At 44.3% G+C, this 23,978-nt stretch overlaps 1 protein-coding gene across 1 annotated transcript in view; it reads right to left on the bottom strand.

The window, feature by feature from the left end:
• The window catches only part of LOC127529779 (serine protease 27-like), a 36,526-nt gene extending 18,689 nt beyond the window's left edge, over positions 1–17,837 (bottom strand). The window contains exons 1-3 of the mRNA XM_051934546.1: positions 17,692–17,837; positions 13,702–13,737; positions 2,395–2,560 (exon numbers count right to left, since the gene is read on the bottom strand). Of these exons, the coding sequence (XP_051790506.1) occupies positions 2,395–2,560; positions 13,702–13,737; positions 17,692–17,725 (236 nt within the window). The 5' untranslated portion in view covers positions 17,726–17,837. The remainder of the gene's footprint in view (positions 1–2,394; positions 2,561–13,701; positions 13,738–17,691) is intronic.
• Positions 17,838–23,978: the final 6,141 nt, after the last annotated feature.

Here is a 23,978-nt window from a genome sequence, read left to right as displayed (position 1 = left end):
TTTCGAGGGAACGATGCGGGTGAAGAGCTTTGCAGTGGTGTCCACCTTGACGGGGTTAGCACTTGGGTGATGGAGGAAAGTGACAGACGTGAGAAGAACATGCGTGAGCTACACGGAGGATGCCAGGCAAGTCAGGCCGGGGTGGAGGGGATCCTCATGACAGCCAAGTGCCCTACCCCTCCATACCGGCAGAAGTTCTTAAATTGTGTTACATTGGAAGTAATTCTGATTTATTGCAACTTTTGTGCTCCTCGCTTTATGACGCTTTGTTTAATAGCTTATCATGATTTTATGGTTTAGGGCAAAGTTCAGAGCTATTTGAGATGAAGGAGGGCAGATTGTAAACTCTAAATGGGGATGTTAAGCCGAGTGGTCTTGTGGGTTAAGGGAGTGAGCAGCACGAGATTTTACAAAGTGGTGCAAATGAAATCATCAGGGTTGTTAGCTCTGGACTCTCTTTCACTTTGTTGTACAGTTGTGGCCAAAAGTTTTGAGAATGACATAAATATGAATTTTCACAAAGTTTTCAGCCTCCGTTTTTCTGATGGCAATTTGCATTGACTCCAGAATGTTCTGAAGAGGGATTGGATGAATCGCAAAGTCCCTCCTTGCCATGAAAATGAACTTCATCCCAATAAACTCCTTTTGACTACATGTCAGCCCTGCTGACGTCACTTCAGTGATCCTCTCGTTCACACGGGTGAGAGGGTCGACGAGGACAAGGCTGGAGGTCACTCTGTAATGATGATTGAGTTACAATAGAGAGGTGAAGAAGGCTTCAGGGTGCCAGAGAAAGTCCAGCAAGCACCAGGAGCGTCTCCTAAAGCTGATTCAGCTGCTGGCTACACCAGGGCAGAGCTGGCTCAGGAATGGCAGTGGGCAGGTGTGAGTGAGGCGAAGACTTTTGGAGGATGGCCTGGTGGGTGTCAGGAAGGGCAGCAAAGAAGCCAAGAAAAAAAAAAAAAAATCAGGTACAGACTGACATTCTGGGATTGGACTGCTGGGGTCAAGTCATGGTCTCAGATGAATCCCCTTTTCTGATTGTTTGGGACATCTGGAAAAAAGAAAAAGGTGAGCGGTGCTACCATCAGTCCTGTGTCAGGCCAACAGTAAAACATCTTGAGACCATTCATGTCACGTGGGGTTGCTTCTCACTCCCAATTTGATCTAAGAACACAACCATGAATAAAGAATGGGACCACAACATCCTGTGAGAGCAACTTCAGCCAACCATCCAAGAACAGCTTGGTGACCAACATAATGGAGCACCAGGCCATAAGGCAAAAGTGACTCAAATAATGATACATTTTATTTATATAGCGCCTTTCCCATGCTCAAGGCACTTCACAGAGTTTAAGAAAGAATGGCAGGGTATACAGTATATAGCATTGTACAAACCAGATAAATAAATCAAGAAGATTAAAACAGTAAATTCAGAGAAAAAAGCATAACAGACAACATAATTGATGGTCTCGCACACACACACACAGGTTACATGAGCATCTTGACATAAAGGTAAACTGAGAAGGGTAATCAAGAATGGGCAGCTGCCATCAGTCAGGATTTGGCCCAGAAGTTGATTGATGGGCAGACAGCCTGCCAGGGTGAATTGCAGAGGCCAGCACTTCAAATCTGGACTCTGCACATAAACTTCATGTCATTGTCAATCAAAGCCTTTGAAACTTCTGAACTGCTTGGAATTCTACTTCAGTGTCCCAGAGAAACATCTGACAAAAAGATCTAAAAACACTGAAGGAGCAGACTGGCTGAAAATCAACACTTGGCTCATTCTCAACACTTTGGGCCACAACTTTAACTTTAGGAGAAAATTAATTTTTGCATCTTAAGTATTTGTAGAACACACACCTTTTCTCTTTACCTTTCCTTGTCCAGTTAAAATGGGATGTCCCAGGCAGGAGCACCTACTGTACCTATATGGGTATATAAGGCTGCTGGTGTGAAGTTTCCTCCAATTTTGTCTTCCCCTGTAATGCAGAGTCCTTGCAGCACAGGACAAACCTGAGACCCCCCTCAGTGTAAGGCACGTGGCATAGAATCTTCTGGCATCCAGAGCAGGGTTGGGTCCTGCCTCTTCTAAACGGTGTAGCACAGTTTACAACAAAATGGCGCATGGACATCATGTTGGGCTGGGAGGATGGATCTCAAAATAAAAGCTGCCAGTCCTGTCTGGAAGCAGGTGCCCATATTTTCAAGGGCTTGCCCTTTCCAGTCACTTCACGCCTTACGTTTCACTTGACAGACCTCAACTTCTCACACAAGTTGCTCACACCATCCAAATGGCTCTTTTAAAATAACCTGCCACAGCTTCTTGTCCTCACCGAGTTCCCCCCAACCCTAGGGGGCCGCCGTACATTCCAAGATATTAGTACTCACTTTTCAAAGCAGTGGGCGGCACACATCACCCAGTCATTGCTGATGAGGGATCCACCACAGATGTGGCTTCCTTCCAGGTGAAGGCTCACCTGCCACGGCCAGGCTCCGTTGACTGCCGCCGTGCCACCCACAATCCGACTGCTGAACACGGGCCTACCACAGTCAGCTTCAAACAAAAACCAAAAAAAAAATGCAAGGTTAAGTAAAGTGGGCACACACCTCGGCCAATCAGGGCGAGGGGCACACACCTCGGCCAATCAGGGCGAGGGGCACACACCTCGGCCAATCAGGGCGAGGGGCACACACCTCAACACAACCCAAAATGTCCAAACTGAGAAACGTGCCATCGGTAATTCAGAAGGGTTTAAACTACATCAGAATAGATAGGTGGGCAGCTCTGATTTAGCATGACGGCTTTGTGTCAAAACCAAAACACTTTGTAAGAGGCAGACAGAGAGATGTAAATGGCATAATACAGCAGACAGACTGGCAGGTAGAAAGGAAAGGCGCTATATAATAGATGGAAAGGGCACTAAATGACTGAAAGCTAATAATACTACAACATAACAGACAGGCAACCAGACATCCTGTAGTAAAGAGACACACAGAATGACAGGACATGTGCAACAGATGGAAAGGCACTATAAAATAGACTGAAACATGACAAATATGGACAGATTGATAGAAACAGCACTATATAATACGTGGAAAAGCTTACAGACAGACAGGCAGGTAGATAGGAAAAGCGCAGTTTGATAGACCGGACAGGTAGACAGACATGAAAGGCACTATATGACAGAGAGAAAAAAGCACCACATAATAGACAGATAGCTGGGCAGATAAACAGAAAAGACCCTCTTTAATAGAATGAATGGCAGATAGGAAAGGCAAGGCACTATATAACAGACAGACTACATAAATAAAACAGACACACAGACTGACAGAACAGGCAGTATATGATAGATGGAAAGGCACTTTATAATTGATAGATAGGAAAACCATCCATCCCAGCCAACACAGGCAGGAAACAAACCCCGGGCAGGGTGCCAGCCCACTGCAGGACAGGAAAACCATTCTGAGACAAATAGATGGACAGATATATAGCGCCTTTACTATGTAACACATGGAAAAGCAGACAAACAGATAGGAAAAGCACGATTTGAGAGACCAGACAGAGACACAAAAGAAAGATAGGAAAGGCACTTTACAACAGACAAAGAGACACGAAACACACAACATATTAGACACATAGAGAGTAAAGGCGCTATATTAATCATTGCCAGACAAGTACTTATGAAAAACACGATGATATACAGAGTAACAGGAAAGGTGCTATATAAATACCATGTGTTCTTATTATATGACATTCAGACAGCACACTGTAACAGATGGCAAGACAAAGGCAGAGAGATAGGAACAGAACTTTATAATGGACACGGGGACAAATAGATAGGAAAGGTGCTATATAATAAAATAGAAAGCTATTATATACTAGAGGGAAGGAAGACACCAATATTGTATAGGAAAGGCATTATATAAGTGACAAGCAGATTTCAGAGATCACTGCTGCTGCTCCCAATGATCTAAATTTTCTTGTAGACACACCCTCCCCCCCCACCCCACGTTGACCAAGTGAACTTTGCATCTTCTGGCATTTTCAGCTCTCTTATCACAGGGGTTTGTTAGGCTGATTAGTATCACTGGCTGGACTGGCCTGGCAGGGGTGTCTCTCTCACTCACACACACACACACACACACACACACACACACACACACACGTCTCCCTGGTGTCGGATTGGCTTTTCATGTCAGGTGACCCCTCCCACCACACCCCTGATCAGATTGACTCCTCCCTTTGACCCTTTGACAGAATGAGTGAGGGTTCAGATAAAAGGACAGAGACGAGGGATGGACGGATTCTGTGAAAGTTGGCGGCCCGTGCTGTCAGGTTAGGGGGGTCAACTTTGTGAACTTTGGGGGAAAAAAAAAAACAGAGAGGAGGACAAGTCACTAAAGCCACACAAGACTTAATCTTTCATATCATTGGGGTAACAGGAGTGGTTTATGTAAAGATTCCTCAGTTGGCTTTGTGGACAGCAACCCCAACCAGATGAGAAGTGGGCTCCGTGGCTTACAAGCCCCCCCATCCCAACTTGCTCAGTATACCAAGTTTGACACCTAAACTGTTTATCTGTGCCTCTCTGAACTCCTCATTAGGCAACGCCTGGCATGTGGCAGCTGACAAAACTATCATTAAATGGGACAATGAGCTCAGTTTCAAATGAGCCACACCACCAAATCTACATAAACAAAAAACAAACACACACCAGTCTTGTTGAAAATTTGTGTACCATTTACATGAGGTAATTACTAAAAAAAAAAAAAAAAAAAAGAACTGGTGAATCCCGATAAACCGGTCGTTATTAGAAAGCAAATGAGGATGACACCTAGAGAGTCCCAGAGTCGCACATTTGCACACACTGCACAGAGTCACAGGCAGGTGACACTGCAGGAGCTCATGGGGACAGCTGATCCTCCAGTCTTCTAGCAGACAGCAGCTTAACCTTTACATATTTTCACAATGTGAGCCGATTCTCCAACATTTAATAAAACTGTCGATGAAATCTCAGCCTTTGGGTTTCTGGGAGATTTTGTATGATTCAAATATTATACAACCTACCGCTGACTTAGCTGATGGACAAGTACACTGTCAAGAGATCACGGCCCACCATGTAGTCCTGAAACACTAAAGGCTGGTTTATACTTGATGTGTCTGCGGGGCGAAAAAATGACAGACGTCCAAAAATGCGCTGGGTTTACAGAATTTTGTCTACCGACGCAGCAGTGCAGGTCCGCCACCGTGGATTCAAAGTAATGAATATGGATGAGCGGCGGGTTACGTCGGCACCAGAACAAAGAAAAAAAAAGAGCTGAATACGACGCAGGAGATCATCAAAGTGCAAGATGGACCTGCAAAAATATTTGAAGTGCGTCCATTCACCACGTAGGACCCCCCCACACACACACACACAAACACACACACACACATACGAGATTATCATACTTTACCGCTTTAGGACCCTCCACCTTCTCCAAACACAACTCTACTTCCATCAGCAGAGTCTCACTTCCTCGGCTGTGACAATGAACTGTCACCTACTGACTAGGAGACCATCAGCACGTCGATCAGACATGACACCACAAGTAGGAATGTGTCGTGATCGCTAACTGCGTGCACTTGGGAGAGAATTGACTTCAAGGCTCATATAAATGTCATTTCCCTCTCAACCAGGGGTTGGCGCTGTTGCCCATTTCCTTTTCTCTCCCTCCCCCCCGCAGAATCAGTGAATGACGGTCACCTGACCCTAATGACATCACTTCTGGTTCTTGTCCATCAAAACTGACCTCTTCTTGTCCTCCCGAATATAAACCAGCTCTGTCGCCATCTTGGAACCAGATAAAGATCGTCTCAAATCAAACAACAACAGTTCATTTGAATTTTGTGATTTAATTTTTCAATCTGTTGATTATATGATGATGGCACGGTGCCCCCAGACTTTACTGGTGTTTTCTCGTTCTTGCAGTGTGTGCTTTGACCTTATGGTCTGCGTGCAGACTTCACACGGTAAGAATAAGCAAGCCTGAATGATGAGCCAAGTCACTCGCACGGGACCTCAACTCGGAATCCCCCCCAAAGAGTCACTCGCACGGGACCTGAACTTGTAGTTTTGCAATCCCCCCCCCCCCCCCAAAGCCACTGGCATGGGACCTGAACTCACAATCCTCCCCCAAATTTCCTTCACGAATGGTGTGTCATTTCCAGCTAAAGTCAAGTCATAGAAACCTCTCTATCTGTAAGCATTAATTCTGCTTGCATCTGCCTGGCAGAGCCACCGCCAGGGGGGCAGCAACCATGACACCCGTCAGGGCCCACTGAGAGGTGGGAGGCTCAAACTGCAGCACATGAAACGGAAGTCCTTGAAGGGTTCAAATCAGGTCGATGTCGCCGAAGACCAAGACGGCTTATAGAGTGCAACGGATCTGACGCAGAAGCAGATGATCAGGAATCCCAAGACCCAGAAGTAAAATTCAGAAGAGGCCCGTTTCACGTTTCCAATATCAGAATTGTCATTTGGCATTTTCTAAGCCTAAACACCACATGTTGCCTTTTTTGGTCCAATTTTAAACTTTAGGAGCGTGAGCATGGAGGAGATCTCAACCTCTTGGGCAAATTTAGATGCGAAATATCCAAAGGATCTGTGACGTCATTTGAAAGATGAGGTGATTCACGTCACAAACGTGTATGACGCAGATGTTAAGGTCCGATGGTGGGTGGGCACTGTGACCGTTGATATCATATCACGAGATACACATACAGAAATTAAAATGTTGCAAAAAGATACGTGGACTCTGTCAGGGATTTGAATTCAGAGCTATGAGACCCTCCACACATCATGAGATGTGACATGCGATACGATATTATATAAATTGAATTATGTTTGCGTGAAATTTCAATGTGAAGCTTGAGTGTAGCATAGGCATGTCACTCGATCAGCTTGGGGAGGCAAAATGACCGTAGTACGGAGCCAGGGGGCTCAGCCAGAATTGTCAGGGGCCCAAGATTTTCCCTTCGTGGAGCCATCAGACATGTTCTGATTTTCCTGGTAGTGCGAAATCCACTTTGCCAAATATTAAGGCAATCTTGGTAAATCAGTGAAGATGCGGAGGAGAGGGAAACAAAACTCGGCACTGCATGGCGCTTTCAGGCGCGTGTACCCTCATCTGCAGGCATCAAGAGCAGGAATGTCGGTTGCTAGGTAACAGCATGACGGGGCGGGCAAGCATCTTTCCAGGAACCGAATTTTCCTGTGGAGAAACCAGCATAACGTGCACGATGGGGCGCTGTGATGAGCCTCCATTTGGAAAAGAGGCAGCGTGCCACACTTAAGACCCTTCGCAGTATTGTGGAAGACGCATTAACAGAACTGATTTAATTGATTATGAGGTCACTGATGAGGGAAAATAAAAACAGAAGAACGCAGAGGTAAAGTATGGAAGTGTGAAGGGGTCTTTAGGGATCAACGTTCCTGGTTTCCTACTCTGAAAACCCTTTAAAGCCTCCCCAAAACGTTCTTCTTTGTGAGTTTAGCAATTGCGAAATCACATTTAAAAGAGAATTTTAGCAGCTATGTGAATGCGACAAAAAAAAAAACAAATGTACTGGTGGGTCACAGGTGGGCTAAATTGGGATGCCAGCCTACCAGATGTGACATAAGACAGCAGACCTCACTTTGGTTTTCTTCATTTCATTTTGTGCTCTTTTTACAATTAACTTCACTTTATGGTTTTGTTTGGAATTATCCAGACATTTTGTACTTTGACTCTCCTTCATATGCATTCCCGTTTGAGATAATCACCCACCATTTTCTTTCCTATTCTTGAGCTTCTGTAAAGTTTCGATTTCCCCTTTGACTAAATAAAGCTCAAGAGAAGGAGAGGTCTGTTTGAACCCGAGTTAACGATGAGCGAGGAAGGGGGCTGAAGAAGCCACAGCATCGTGCATCTTGCCTTAGGAAGAGAAATAAATGTGAACTACCCACAGGACCAGCTGGCCAGAGTGGGCACTCATGAAAGTTTGATGGAGCCACCGCATGTCAACATGAAACACCGAGCAGGGGCAGAGGCGTAGCTAGGGTTTTCAGCGCCCGGGGACAACTGAAGATTTCGCGCCCCCTCCTGTTTGCCAAAATGCAATGGGGAACATCAATTTGGCACCCCCTGGATGATGCGCCCGAGGACAGATGTCCCCCCCCCCTTGCCCACCCAGCTACGCCACTGAGCAGGGGTAGAGGAAACCTTAAGGGAGCAGGCAACCAATTCTACAAGGCCTCAAACAAGGAAGAACGATGAATTGAACAACGGCAAAGGTCTTCAGTTTCAACAGAGCTAATTACACAGCAGGTAGGAAGAAAAGAAGGAGGAGGAGGAGGAGGAGCCCGAAACTGAAAACCAGACAGACATGTCAGCAGGTGACAATGGGTGACATAATGCAGGGAAGGTCACGCAATCACTCACACGAATGAACTCGCACATTGTTTAGTCAGCCTCACTTACAGTCAAAGCTAACAAAAGAAATTAGAATTCAATGGAAGCAGACAACAGGGAAGCCATCGGGAGTGGTGACAATGAAATCAATCAATGCCCAATGCACACTTCACAGGTACACACATCCATGAAGTATACACACTCGGGCACTCGAATGGCCTTTTAGGGAGCTGCACCCCAATCTCAGATTACAACAGCAAATGTGTTTGTGGCCAGATACCCATCTCAGTGCCAGCCTGCCCTTTCTGCTTTTTATTACGTATCACGGGGTTGTGTATACCATGAGGGCCAACACTAAGAGAGCCAGAATCGTGGCTTCCTAACAAAAACGCCATTAACAGACACTTGGACTCGAACCAGCATATGCAGGCTTGATAAGAAGAACATCCACATAAAAAAAGACACCTGCCGAACCCCACCTTATTACCCCCCCCTTTCATCTGCTATATATTGCCTTTGATTCCTGAAAGTCTAATCACTTTTCCTCTAATGAAGACACTTGGCAGGTTGCTGAAAGCTTAGAAATAAAAAACTATTTTAAGATAAGTGACTCATTTTCTTCCTTTGTGGATCTCTAGCTATAAATATGCAAACCGTATCACAGGCCTTCGCTTCCACTCATAGTGTGTGTGTGTGTGTGTGTGTGTGTGTGTGTGTGTGTGTGTGTGTGTGTGTGTATTGTGAACTGTAGGGGGTGCTCCAGCTCCCCAAACCTGACAGACAGACAGACAGACAGACAGACAGACAGACAGACAGACAGACAGACAGACAGACACCAGCACAAGTTTAGCACAAACACAAGCTTTTATTTGTTTGTGGGAAACGCTTGGCTCACAATCATTTCCAACTAAAGTCAACACGGCACAATTTTCTTTTTTCTTGCTCCCTTCTCTCTCTGACTGTCTGTCTGTCTGTCTGTCTGTCTGTGTCTGTCTCTTAGTTTCCACCTCTTCAAATCCCCCCCTCCCCCAACCCCCACCTCGACACTTTTCTTTTGGAGCTGCGGCAGCCAGCTTCTTTTATGTTGCACCAGGGATTATGTCCGGTGTCCTGTAAGCCTGGTCCAGAGGTACTTCCGGGTGAGGCAGGAACGTGACAAAGTAGGGCTCAACGGTACCGGCCGCACCCCCTGGTGACACCCCTGGAACCCAACAGGGCTGAGCCACCAAAGGCCAACTCTTAGCATGCCTTGTGGGAAAACCATGGCACAACAACAACCCAGGGGGACTGCAATCTGATGACCCAGAGGAGATAATGTCCTGAGCATGCAGCCTCCCTGGCCCTTCCATTAGAAAATGACTGACTGACTGATGTTCAAAGGTCTTATGGAGTCTGTGCCTCGATGGGTCAGAGCCGTTTTGGTGGCACGAGGGGGACCTACACGATATTAGGCAGATGGTCTGATTGGTGTATATGAAGTCTGTTTGATTACGCCTTACCAAAGCTACTCTGTATTTGGCAAGCTCAATAAGAAGCAGGAATGCGGCATCACGCTCTGTACCAAGATGGCTACCTACAGAGCTGTTGCCCTGATCACACTGCTTTACCACTGTGAGGTGTCATCACATCAGGCAGCTCAAGTGAATCCATCAGAGAGGTCTCATGAAAGTCTACAACATCAAGGTCTCCAACCTGCAACGTCTAGAGAAGTTCAGGGCCCCCATGCTGATCCAAGGCCATCTACACTGGCATGTGATTGGGGTCTATAAAGGCAGGACTCCATGTGGTATGACCCATTCTGAAGGAGGGTCACAGCAATACAAACATCATAAAAATACCCTAAAAATAGAAATCTAAAGGCTTGTGACAACCCAGGAGATACAAGGCCAAGGCAGGCCTGCTCGGAGGGTGTAGAGACCTTTGAAAAGAAAGGGGTCGACATAATCCAGGCAAGAAGGGATAGACGTAAGTGAGGCGGACATCTGTCCATGGCGTATCTGGAGAAGACGCTGCTGTTCAGAGACCGACCTTCATTCCCACATGAGGAGACATTCCTGTCAGCTCAACGGGAGAACCCAACATGCAGCAGATCACCCATCAAATAATAACATACAGTGGTCACTGTGTTTGACTACAGAGAAATAAACCGAGCTTCATAACACTGAAGGTGATCCAAGTGACTGTCACTATGGCACATCATTTGTTTTCTAGCCACTCCCACAATGCATTGAATAAATTGCCAAGTGACACGTGTGGCCTCAGGGTGCCGGATTCGACCAGGAAGCCCGGGTAAGTAGGTGAGGTCTTTAAACAGAGGGCTAAAGTGATGGGGATGTCAGCGCCAGGGTGGTCTTCTCATCTACATTCATCACAGCAGACTAGGAAGGATGGACAGATGGAGGTCACAGTCATTAAAACATTTTCCCCATTTCGTCATCCACAGGTTAGGCTGCACTGAGGGAGAATGAACTTTGGAGTGAAACTAAACCTAAAACTTTCCCTACTTGATAAGCGCCAATTGCCTTCAGGCTTTGGGCAACGGTCTACTTTTCAAAAAAAGAATAATTTATGTGATTACTTAACAGCGCATGTTCGTCTGGTTCCAGGTTCCATCCTTTGATTCTGTACCAGTCGTTGACTCATTTGTTCCGGTTGTTTTTTTAATTTCTTTACGACCTGGGAATGGGGAGTACTGAGGCCACAGAGCCCGTTTTAATTAACTGACACCCTGGGAGCAGATGGACACCACAGGGCTGGGAAGCACAGAGTTGGCTTACAGCTTGGGAAAGGAAGGAGCGCGGAGATACTTGAAATTTCAAAACGCTTTGATCGGAGTCATCAGGCAATCAAATGCAAGCAATGTCCCCCAAAGACCCCACGTGTGCATTTTTAACATAAACATGGCTCGCCCGATGGACCGAGAGGAAGAAAACTCCAGAAAGGCAACAGAGAGAGAGAGAGAGAGAGAGAGAGAGAGAGAGAGAGAGAGAGAGACGTCCGAGACCAAGAGACGCGAGACCACCGGAAAAACGCAACTTACGGATAACACCAGCCGATCGATAAACCGAAAAAGACAACACCACCCTTCGACACTTTGATTTTCTAAGACAGTTTCTATCCAGATGTTGCTCTCTGTTTCATTTTCTCTTACATCTCCGTCTATTTGGTATTGTTATTTGTTAATTAATAAATTAACACATTGCTTTTATATTTTCTACTAGCTTGGCTCCTAGAAACCATGGATTCTGGCAGTGGTGTGTAAGTTCACACCTCACAAGAACTCACTCAACGTTCAGTTCAACACACAAATTAAAATCAATAAATTCACCTTCGTAGTGCACCTTTTCAATTTTGAGCTAGTTATGTTCAGTTCATTTTGTATATTTTAAGGAGTGAGAATAAATGTGTTTACTTTTTTCAATTTTGCATGCCTTATATTAGGCTATCACAGTGTTCTTGAATAAAATACAATAATTATGAAGACTTTTGTATTTAAATACACTTTATTGAGTTATACCCAGCAGCAAACACGTATAATCATATATGCTAATTACCCTCCCGGTAAAAAAAATTAAATAGATTTAAGTACACATAGAAATTACCAACCGGGTGACACAAAAGGTGACTGTGGAACCCGTGTGTAGGTGAACTAACCGATTACACTGCCGGTCAAAATTCACGTCACATATTGCATGTCCAATGGGGAAAAATCTAAAGTGGCCTCGCGAAGTTCAACGTTTTCCTAAAAGCTAAAGCGGAGCTTCACCGCGTGCTCGTGTCAGCGGCAGACACAGACAGCACCAATTTGATTTGATTTGACGTTATTTTTTCACGAATACAAATAAATGGCGAAAAATCCGCACAAAATAAAGGGGGTCTAACCTGGTATTAGCATGGTGTACCTAATAAAGTGGCCAGTGTACATTGTGCAGTTATGGCAAACCCCCTGTGGTCAGAGTGCAGGGTCAGCTGTTGCAGCAATTGCAGGTTCAAGGCCTTGCTCAAGAGCCCAACAGAGTAGGGTCCCTTCTGACAGCCTTCCAGATACCAGCGCAGATCTTTAGCCTCAGAGCCACCAGGGTGTAAGAAGGGTAAAGCACACCATCAAAACGTATGAGACCGAGCTCTCTTTCCTTCAACCTCTGTTCTGCTCGAATGCGTATTCGCTTCAAGCAAACGGACATCTCCACCTGGTCATAAAGTACATGAAGACGAGCACAGGGAGGAGGCGAGGATAATGGCGTCCTTGTCACCTAATGGATTGACCAGCACGGCAGGGGGTTTATAGTGAAGTGCAGCCCAGTGTACTGTGCAATAAAATTAAAAATAGTCTACTCTTCTCATTCATTTTTGAGCAGTTGAGCAACAAAGGACCATTGTTACAATTCTGAGGAATGTGTAATTTTTAAATCTCCTGGTAAATGAAGTTCTCTCAGTGTTTGTGTTCTTGATTGGAGACAACGCAGGCAGCCTGCCAGGCCTTAGCCATGTAAACCAACTGAATAAAGGCTGACAGGGGTCCTCCCGTCATCCTGGCTCCCTTGGTGACCACCACGTGCTTCACGTCACAGTATTTCCATCATTCATTTTGATGCCAACCGATGCAAACTTGCACCCAAGACCACCCTCTGATATAAAACCCACCACAGTAAATGTAAAACCCTTTGTATTCAACCAATCCTTGTTTCACACATCAATCCACATCTTTGAGGACCCTTGAGGGTCCACAGGTCATAATTCAAGCTAATCAATCGGGGTCCCTGGCCTACAACCTGTGTTAGCCCCCTTATTAGTCTGTCCTGTCTTAGGCTGAACAAATCTGAAAACAGCGAGTCCCATCTTAGAAACTCCCCATACCATTGATGGCTCTTTACTGGGTCGTGTGGTTCTTCGGAGACCCACTGCTTGACACAGAACATTTGCATTCTGTGGAGGGTCTTTGGGGTTTTGAAAAGGTTCACAGCAACGTTTCACCCATAACAGGCTACCAAGCAGGACACCAACAGTTAAAGACACCCTGAACTCGGCCTGTGTGACTGTAGGCAGTGAGGGACGCTTTAAACTGAGGAAGCCATTGAGGTTTCACAAGTCTGTCACTGCTTGTTCAGAGTTATTTAGGGAGGAGGACTACATAAGTGGCACATTCTGGAACCTTCACCTGAATGTGGCAACCAAAAATATTTCTTCAATGGCATCGCTTTGAATGTCCACTTTTGCAACAAGTAAAGGTGGAGAGAAACCAAAGACAGAAAGTCACCTTACCTGAGCTCTGGGCTTGGCTCCCACAAAGCAGCTGACCTGCAATACAAAAGACACCAAAGAGCCATTAGTCACCACAACGAGGTTTACACGGCTTACGACAGGCTTGTGGCTTCGGTTGCTTGGTACCTTTAATCAGATTTAAAAGTAACAGGTACGGACCGCACCTCATATTTAAAGGCAGAAAATAAACATGACGTGACGCTGAAACTGAACCGTGAATGGGGAAGCAACTCTCGCTCAACACAGAAGTCGGCTGTGCTGTGATAGCAGGAGACCCAAAAGTGTGAATTCTAGAATTCCTATTAAGTTTCGATTTTGTTTTGTTTTTTTAAATCAAGTGCTTTATTAATTTTTTAAAATCCACCTTAAGAAAGGGATAAGTGCCTCTGTATATGCCCAGTGGCTATGTCTCAGTCACTCCAACAAATGACTCATCACAAACATTAACACCGCTTTTAGAAAGTCTATAGAAAATGGCACCTAACCAGATTTGTGCATTGCATTTTTCATTGTAACATCACAAACATTAACACTGATTTTATGAATCCTATGCAGTACGAGGGTGTTGTACCGTGTTAGCCATTATGAATATAGAGACAAGCCCAGCAAAATGACACCTTTTATTGGCTAACTAAAAAGATTATAATATGCAAGCTTTCGAGGCAACTCAGGTTACGTGTTGCCTGAAGAAGGGGCCCGAGTTGCCTTGAAAGCTTGCATATTGTAATCTTTTTAGTTAGCGAACAAAAGGGGTCATTTTGTCTGAATTCTATGCCAAATAGCACCTAACAGAGACATATGCACGGTGTTATTCATTCCAACAGATGGCACATTATAAACTTTCTCAGTAATAAAATGATCTCCTCAATCTGTCTGTGGAGCAGGACAGTGACAGCAGTCTGTCCCTGAAGCTGCTCTTCTGTCTGGAGATGATACTATTAAGTTAAGTTATTAACTTAATATTAATAATAATATTATTAATAATATAATAATAATAATATAATAATAATAATAATATTATTAAGTTATTAAGATGGCACATCACAAACTTTTTCAGCAAGAAAGGCCACTGTCATTCTAACGGATGGCAATTCACAAGCACTTATAATAAAATACATTGCAATTGTCATTCCAACAGATGGTGCATCACAAACATTAACACTGCTTTTAGGAAGTCCATAGAAAATAGCACCTAACAGAGATTTGTACATTGCATTTTTCATTGTAACAGATGGTACATCAGAAACATTAACACTGATTTTACGAATCCCATGCCATATACTGTAGTATCTAACAAAGACATATGCACTGCATTATTCATTCCAACAGATGGCACATTACAAACTCAGTAATAAAATGCATCACATTTTTCATTCCAACAGATGGCACGTCACAAGCATTTGTAGTAATAAAATGCATTGCAATTGTCATTCCAACAGACGGTGCATCACAAACATTAACCCTGCTATTAGGAAGTCCATAGACAATGGCACCTAGCAGAGATTTGTGCATTGCATTTTTTATTGCAACAGATGGTGCATCACAAATATTAACACCGATTTTACAAATCCCATGCCATATAGTATGTAACAAAGACATATGCACTGCATTATTCATTCCAACAGATGACACATTACAAACTCTCTCAGTAATAAAATGCATTGCATTATTCGTTCCAACAGATGGCACGTCACAAGCTTTTTCAGCAATATAGGCCGTTCTCATTCTAACAGATGGCACTTCACAAGCATTTGTAGTAATAAAATGCATTGCAATTGTCATTCCGACAGATGGTGCATCACAAACATTAACACTGCTTTTTTGAAGTCCATAGACAATGGCACCTAAAAGATTTGTGCATTGCATTTTTTATTGCAACACATGGTGCATCACAAATATTAACACTGATTTTACAAATCCCATGCTAAAAGGCATGTAACAAAGACATATGCACTGCGTTACTCATTCCAACAAATGGCACATTACAAACTTTCTCAGTAATAAAGGCCGCTGTCATTCTAACAGATGGCACGTCACAAGTATGTGTAGTAATAAAATGCATTTCATATGTAATTCCAACAGATGGTGCATCACAAGCATTAACACTGCTTTTTCTCAACACAAATGGTATATAACAGAGACATATTTAGAGTTTATGGTATGGATTGTCCATGTTATTGCTTCCCACCTGGTGGGACATTTCTTTATGGTGGGCATCCCAAGCTTTAACTGCATCCTGTCAATGTATTAGAAATCAGGGCCGTATGGGGAAATGGGTATGTCTCTGTTATGTGCCTTTCGCTATAGGATTTGTAAAGGCATTGTTAATGTTTGGGATGGGCCATGTGTTGGAATGAAAAATTATGGGTGTGCTTAGACCTACAATGAACTAACGAGGTCAGCGGTTTCCAAACTTTACAAAGCTACGCAGGGCCGGATTTATATGAAAAGAGGCCCTAGGCTATTCCACTTATGAGGCCCTTTCACCTTCCATTTTTAAGTTTGTAAATTACATGAGAGATAATAAAATTTTGCTAACAATTTGAATGTAGGCCCCTCTTGATCTTGAGTACCTAGGCTGAAGCCTAGTTAGCCTATAGGAAAATCCGGCCCTGATTTAGCTACGGACCGAACAGTACATGTGTGACATTCCCGGGCACATTCAGTAATGGCTTCAGAGCAAAGTCGTCACCTTCGTACTTGAACTGAAATCTAATCTTTATCTCAGTCACTGGCCATTTCCGAAGAATTGTCACCAACACGACAAGTCGCCTATCGTTCGGAGGACCCGTCCTGCTGCCACACCGCCGTTTCAAAAGCACTCGGGAAGAACAGAAATGAATGTCACCGCAGCCCGCAGGTTAGAGGGCGGGCCAAGTTGCTACTCAAGTATCCCTATCACAGGGGGGTTCTGCAGCCCCCCCTTACCACCTCCTTGTCCCACCCCTGAGTCTCGAAGTTCCAGGTTTGAGGCAGGATGCCAGTCTGTCACAGAGCGCCTTCAGTCACACTTGCCGATCGATTTGGCGGAGAATTCTCAAAGTCGATCGCTCGGCCTGTTTAGTTGCGTTTTATTATTAGGGGTCTTTTTTTTCCATTCTTGCACAAGCAACATCTTTGTGAAGCACGGTACCGGTACGTTTTCATTTAAATATCGTATTTTCATTCCCAGGTTACTTTTTTTAACGAGTAAACGTGTTAAACCACTTCGTGTAAAAAATAAAACACTTCTCACCACATCTATCACTTAAAATTTAACGTTACAACTAAAGTGCGCGTTTCACGGGTCGAACACCACGGCAGCTCTTCTTCTGTCTTCTCCTTTCGCGTCCACAGGGTTCGCCATGCCAAGCACACGACAATCGTGGAGTTCGTGAGGCTCGTCCAAAAATGGACTGTTTTAGTTGAACCTGGAGCCAACTTCGCTTGTGGTGCGCAGGGTAAGAGAAGCCCCACCCATAGACCGGCGACCCCTTTCCAGAGCTGGCATCGGACTTAAAACGCACAATGAAAGGAGTGCGACATCACCTGAAAACATTTACACTTCCAGTGTAGTGAAGAAGCCGCAGAGTCGCCAAGGGAACACGAATGAATAATGCAAAAGCGTTAAGAAGACCCCTCGTCACACTCGGGTGGGCTCTCCAAGAAGTTGCAAATTGAATCGTACGCGCGAAAGAACAGCAGAATATTAAAACACAACTTACGAGCGAAGACTCCCTTAAGGTAAACGGACTGAAAAAAATAATAATCAAAAACTGTAGATGTTGGGTACATTATCAAAACAAAAATAATCAATTAATATTCCCCTCACACAGGACTGCCATCAAAAAACTTGTCACTTCCGGCCTCAGATGATAAAGACCCTTAAGACCCAGTCGAGCGTGAACATCGTCCCGCGCTGGGTTCCCATCTCATTACACAAGACACCCCCATTTCTGTCCCACGCAGGTCAGAGTGGATCACATTTCTTTTTTTTTTTTTTAAACTCACCCAGCAGCAGAAGGAATGGCAGCTTAAAGTTCATCGCGTCCCCAGAGAACAGACAGTCAATCACCTGGCCGCAGAGGGGACAGCAGTTTTAAGAAGAGCGGAGGATTCGACTGGAAGTGATGCGGCACCTGCAGGCCCCACCTTGAAAGTTCCCACCTGCGCTGTCACGAACTCGCCCGGGATGATTGCAGCTCCGCTCTGAGGGATCGTCTTACTTCCACGAACTGTCTTTCTCACTAGAAGATGCACGAATTCCTCCCGTCACAAAGCGCACAACTGCAAAAAAAAAAAAAAAAATGTACTCCAGATGAGACTTGAGGTCTCTCACAGCAGGACAGAAAGAGACTGTGATTACCCCCCTAAATGTAAACCAGTAGTGACTGGAATGAAGTTCTAAGCAGTGGGTCAAGTCCAGAAGAGAAAGCGGCCGGGCTGTTTCTGAGAAGGCCACTCATCCATTCGTCAGTTGTTTTTTAATTAATGAGCTGCCCCACCCAATGAGCACAACCACAAAATAAACAATTCCAAAGCCATTCGACCATTTTGTTAACTCGTATTATCCAGCACGGCCTCAGAGAAAGCTGGTGTGCATCTCAACAGCGCTGGACTGAAAGTGGCAACCGAAACCGGGATGGGGTTCTTGTTTATAGCAGTTTCAGACCAGCGCCTCGGCAGCTTGCCGTCAACGAGTCACCTCTGAGTTCTTCATCATGTCAAAGTGGGCTTGAGGAGAATGTGAGACCACCTGTCTGGATGTTGAAATCGAATTTGAAATGGAGCATTCAACACCTTAAAGATCTGAAGCACACTAGCAAATCCATAAAGAAATGAAGGAGGGTTTATGGGCTGGCAGAGTCGGAGACCCTGATTTGGATCCCATTGAAATGTTCTGGAGGAATCTGGAACGGGCAGGACATGCAAGAAAACCCACAAATATCTTGTAACGGAAGGGATTTTACATGGAGGAGTGAGTGGTCAAGAAATGTGACGGTGTGGATGTCAGAGACTGGTGAGCAGTTATGTAAAAAGCCTGCAAGAAGTCATTTATGGTATAGGGGGCCAAGGGTGGACCAGTACATTGAAAGAGTGAAAAAGCTCATTTTCCTTGTGTTTTAATAAAAGTAGGTCACCTTTATCCCCTGTTCAGTTATGTGGAAAAAGTCATCCATTTCAAGGGGTGGACTCTCTTTTTCACGTGAAAAGGGTATATAAAAAACTGGAGGTGCTATTTACAGCTTCGCGTAGGGCCGGCCATGGTTACGACGCCATACAGTATGCTGGTAGGTGATGAGTCTTGTAATCTTGTTGACTGCAGTTAAACAATGACTAGGCACTTGGCTCTGTGACACAATGCGGAACATCCTCCAACAACCACAAATGAGACACAACGCTGTTTGTTTGTGTTTATAAAGTAAACTACACGGAAGTTCGTCAATTGTCAATGTCACCAAGGCTCGGAATTCTCAGTGTATCGCCATCCCCAGGCTACAGGATTTTAACGTCGGACTTTGACTTTGAGCAGCACTAAAAATTTGATTGGCTAGCGTTTGTTTTCTTTTTTTAACGGCGTTAGCAATATGCTCCCCGCCGCCGTTTCATTATAAATATACTCTAGAGTTGTCATGGATTCCTATTGGAGGAGTAGATTGTCTGGATGGGGGCGCGACAAAAAGGTAACGCGGGGTAAGGGAGGTGCGCTCAGGTACGTGATGCGGCGCTTTTAGCCAAGTGCGGCTCCGAATCTTCACCTCCTGCAGCTGCGTGCGCAGCACAAGTACTGCAGGTGTTCTAACGAAACATTCTACCCATCGAAATGATCTACGGTAGGATACTTCGACAAAGTAGGACAAATCGTCAGAACACCGGCAGCGGCTCCCTGTCTCTCTCACACACACGCACGCACGAGCGCAGTTTTTCTGTCACCCCTCTCTTTCTCCCTCCCTCTATTGCTTTCTCTTTTTCTCCCTCTCTCTCATACACAAACACGTGTACTTTTTCTGTCACCCCTCTCTCTCTCTCTCTCTCTCTCCCTTCCTCTATTGTGCTTTCTCTCTATCCCCCTCTTTCTTTCTCTCTCTCTCCCTTCCTCTTTCCTTTTTTCTCTCTCTCTCATACACACACGCGCGCACTTTTTTGTCACCCCTCTCTCTCTCTTTCTCTCTCTCTCTCTCTCTCTCTCTCTCTCTCTCTCTCTCTCTCTTTCCCTCCCTCTATTGCTTTCTCTCTCTCAGCCTCTCTCTTCCTCTCTCCCTCTCTCTCTCATACACAAACACGTGTACTTTTTCTGTCACCCCTCTCTCTCTCTCCCTTCCTCTATTGTGCTTTCTCTCTATCCCCCTCTTTTTTTCTTTCTCTCTCCCTTCCTCTTTACTTTTTTCTCTCTCTCTCATACACAAACACGTGCACTTTTTCTGTCACCTCTCTCTCCCTCCCTCTATTGTGCGTTTTCTCCCCCCCCCCCCCCCTCTTTCTCTCCCTCTCTCTCTCTCTCATACACACAGACGCGCGCACTTTTTCTGTGGCCCTCTCTCTCTCTCTCCCTTCCTCTATTGCGTTCTCTCTTTCCTCCCTCTCTCCTACACATACACGCACACACTGAACACCTATTAATTGGTGTGTTTGTGAGCAGCTGCCACACGTATTGCACTCAATAAGAAAACACAGCGGACCCCAGCGATGAGCACGGCCCGCAAGAGCGCGGGTTTAGCCGTTTTTTTTTACTCACAAGCCATCATGAATGTCCCTGTCGTGGCTGCGTTCGCTAAAGCCGACTGAATGCCGATGCGCCTCACTTCGCTGAAGCTCCCCAGATGCGCTCGAAACCTTCCAGAGGTGTAGCTGATCTACTAATGTAACATTTTGTATGGAAATCCATCTGTCCATGTTCTGCTGCATAAACGGGTCTGGGTCGGGGTCACGGGATGTCCTACCCCAACACACTGTTGCTGACTGTGGGCAGACACCATGGCTCAATAGCAATTTGGGAGTAACGTTGATCCGAAAAATCTGGTTCATTGTGGGCAAACAGACAGGGAGCCCTGTCTACACCCGCTTATTCAGGGTAGGGTTGGCAGGCACCTGGGGCCGATCCCAGCCGGTAATGGGCACAGGCAGGAACAACATGTGGACAGGAGACCTGCTGAACACAAGGTGAACACACACACACACACACACACACACACACACACACACACTGACCATGGGTCGGGTTTAGCGCCAACCTAACCTGTACAATTTTGATCTGTGGGAGGAAACCAACAAGGACACGGGGAGAACATGCAAACTCCACACAGGGAGGACCCTCAGCGTGACACTCGGGTCCCCTCACTGGGCATCAGCACTAAAACCACCCCTTAATGGTTTTCCTTGAAACTCTTTTTTAGTGTTTAGTTGCTTTTTGTCAATTAAATTATGTGTGATTGTGAAGATTTACAATTTATTAATTAATAAGAAAAGCAATAAAAAAACACAAAACTAATGTGAAATTAAACTAATTATTCTTACAAAATATCTTTGCATTTATTTATTTATTTGTTTGTTTGTTTTTTCATTTGTTTGTTTTTGTGATGTTACATCCCTGAAAGTTACCAATAATAATAACAATGGAGCATTTCTACACCGTCACTTTTCAGTCTATTGTCACCTCCTCTGTTACAGTCTGGGTTGCTGCTAGTTCAGCCAAAGATAAGGACACAGTGCCACCTATCATCCAAAATTCAGAGAAGGTGTGTGGGTGCCAACTGTCATCGCTCCAGGACTTACATGCCACTAGTAATACCAGGCATGCAAATAATCCTCGCCTGAAACAACCATCCTGGTCATGGACTCTTCACGACACGTCCTTCTGAGTTGTTGTGTAGTCATGGAGTTTTGAGGATATCTTATGTTTTTATTTATGTATATTTATCTATATATATAGTACATGTAAGTGTATGGCCAATAAAATGTAATTTAGTCACTTAGTCCTGACCCCACAACCCCAAACCTTAAATTAAGTGCCATTACACACACACATAGATAGACAGATAGACACTATATAACAGATGAATGGATATTTTAGCGTAGTTGGCAGGATTAGATAGATAGATAGATAGATAGATAGATAGATAGATAGATAGATAGATAGATAGATAGATATGCCACAGGTAAATCGTCTTTGGTTCCCAAAGGACACATTAACATGGAGGTTCCAGAAAGCACCTTCATTCATTTCTGTGTATCTGTAACAGGATCAATGAACTGAATAAGCAGAAGTAAATGGTAACAGATTTGTGAATACTGGTGGGTTCTGCTTTCACTAGGACTCTCGCTGCACACAACAACACAGGTTCAGGTTTTCTTAATATGTCATTGTCATGCTAGGTAGCCTTCAATATATTAAAGACTTAGTATATAATATATATTGTTCTAATATATATACATATTAGAAAGTTTTTGAAAGCACAAACACCCAACTTAATATGCGAAGAACCCATCCAAAGATGGAAATGGTGCTTTGTAAAGTAAAGGGTCTGTGAGGAACCACAAAACCCAGTAAAGTACCATAAAGTTCCGTTAAAGAACCCGCATTTGTAAGAGGGTAGCAGAGTTTTATATTTTTGAGTGAACTCTTATAGTACAACCTTGGATATTTTTAAAGGACTGCTGCCCCCTTGTGGCTAAGCCATTGGTTATTATGCATTAAACTGACTCCAGCAGCCACACGGAGTGCAGTGGGGTCTCACAGTCACTGGCACTAACTGAGTCCCTCAGAAATATTGGAATTTAATTGCGTGTTATTCACGATTTAGGAACAAATGCTTTTGGTGTTTACATGTTCTTTTGGGCGAAGGTACCTACATTTTGTATTCTTGTATTCTGTAATCAAATTAGACAGATATAAGATAGATGTGAAAGGCACTATATGATAGATAGATAGATAGATAGATAGATAGATAGATAGATAGATAGACCTTTATTTGTCCCTTTTCACAGAAGCTCTTTTAATACATACTGTAGATACACTGTCACACACGTGCTCATGGGTGGCAGCTAAAGGGCAAAATGAAGGTAATTCCACGCCAGACCAGGGGGTGGCAGTGTCTACTGATCCTTTCTGTCTTTCCACTGCAGACAGATTATGGGAAATTCAGCCTTTTGCCTATGATGTCCCTATGAGGTAAAAAGCTTAGGGGTAACTGTTGACTGTAATCTGAATTATAAATCGCATATTAATCGTTTTTCACTTAAGAAACATATCAAAAGTGAGACCTCTTATATCATTGAAAGATGCGGAGAAATTAGTTCATGTGTTTGTTTTTAGTCGACTAGATTACTGTAACGCACTCCTCTCAGGACTACCCAAAAAAGACATAAATGGTTTGCAACGAGTGCAGAATGCAGCTGCTAGAATCCTAATCAGGAAAAGAAAATCTGAGCACATTTCTCCAGTTTTGATGTCACTACATTGGTTACCTGTGTCATTCAGAATTGACTTTAAAATTCTGCTTATGGTTTATAGTACTAGCTTGTTGTACCGTGTTAGCCATTATGAATGTAGAGAAAAGCCAAGCAAAATGACACCTTTTATTGGCTAACTAGAAAGATTACAATATGCAAGCTTTCGAGGCAACTCAAGCCCCTTCTTCAGGCTTCTAAAGCCTTAAATAATCTCGCCCCGGCTTATATATCGGAATGTCTGACACCTTATATTCCAAATCGTAACCTCAGATCCTCAAATGAGTGTCTCCTTAGAATTCCAAGAGCAAAACTTAAAAGAAGTGGTGAGGCGGGCGGGTGACCTTCTGCTGTTATGTACCTAAAATCTGGAATAGCCTGCCAGTAGGAATTCGCCAGGCTAATACAGTGGAGCACTTTAAAAAACTGCTGAAAACACATTACTGTAACATGGCCTTCTCATAACTTCACTGTAATTTAATCCTGATACCCTGTATATCCAATTCATTATAATAACTATTCATTCAAAATCTGTACTAACCTCTACTCTCTCTTCTGTTTCCTTTTCCTGTGTCCTTTTGGTGGTGGCTTGCTCCTCCACCATCTACTCAAAGCACCATGATGTTCCAACAATGATGGATGGATTAAAAGCCAGAAGTCTGTATGACCATCAGCATCAAGTGACTCCGTGAGAACCCTAACTACAAAGAGGACTATTTCATTTATGTTAGGTAGAATGCCCAGAGGGGACTGGGTGGTCTCGTGGCCTTGGAACCCCAACAGATTTTATTTTTTTTCCAGCCGTCTGGAGTTTTTTTTTTTGTTTTTTTCTGTCCCCCCTGGCCATCGCA

The sequence above is a fragment of the Erpetoichthys calabaricus genome, chromosome 12 (assembly GCF_900747795.2).
Source record: "Erpetoichthys calabaricus chromosome 12, fErpCal1.3, whole genome shotgun sequence".
NCBI lineage: Eukaryota > Metazoa > Chordata > Cladistia > Polypteriformes > Polypteridae > Erpetoichthys > Erpetoichthys calabaricus.
Note: the sequence above shows the minus strand (reverse complement) of the source record. Positions and strands in the feature narration are given on the sequence as shown.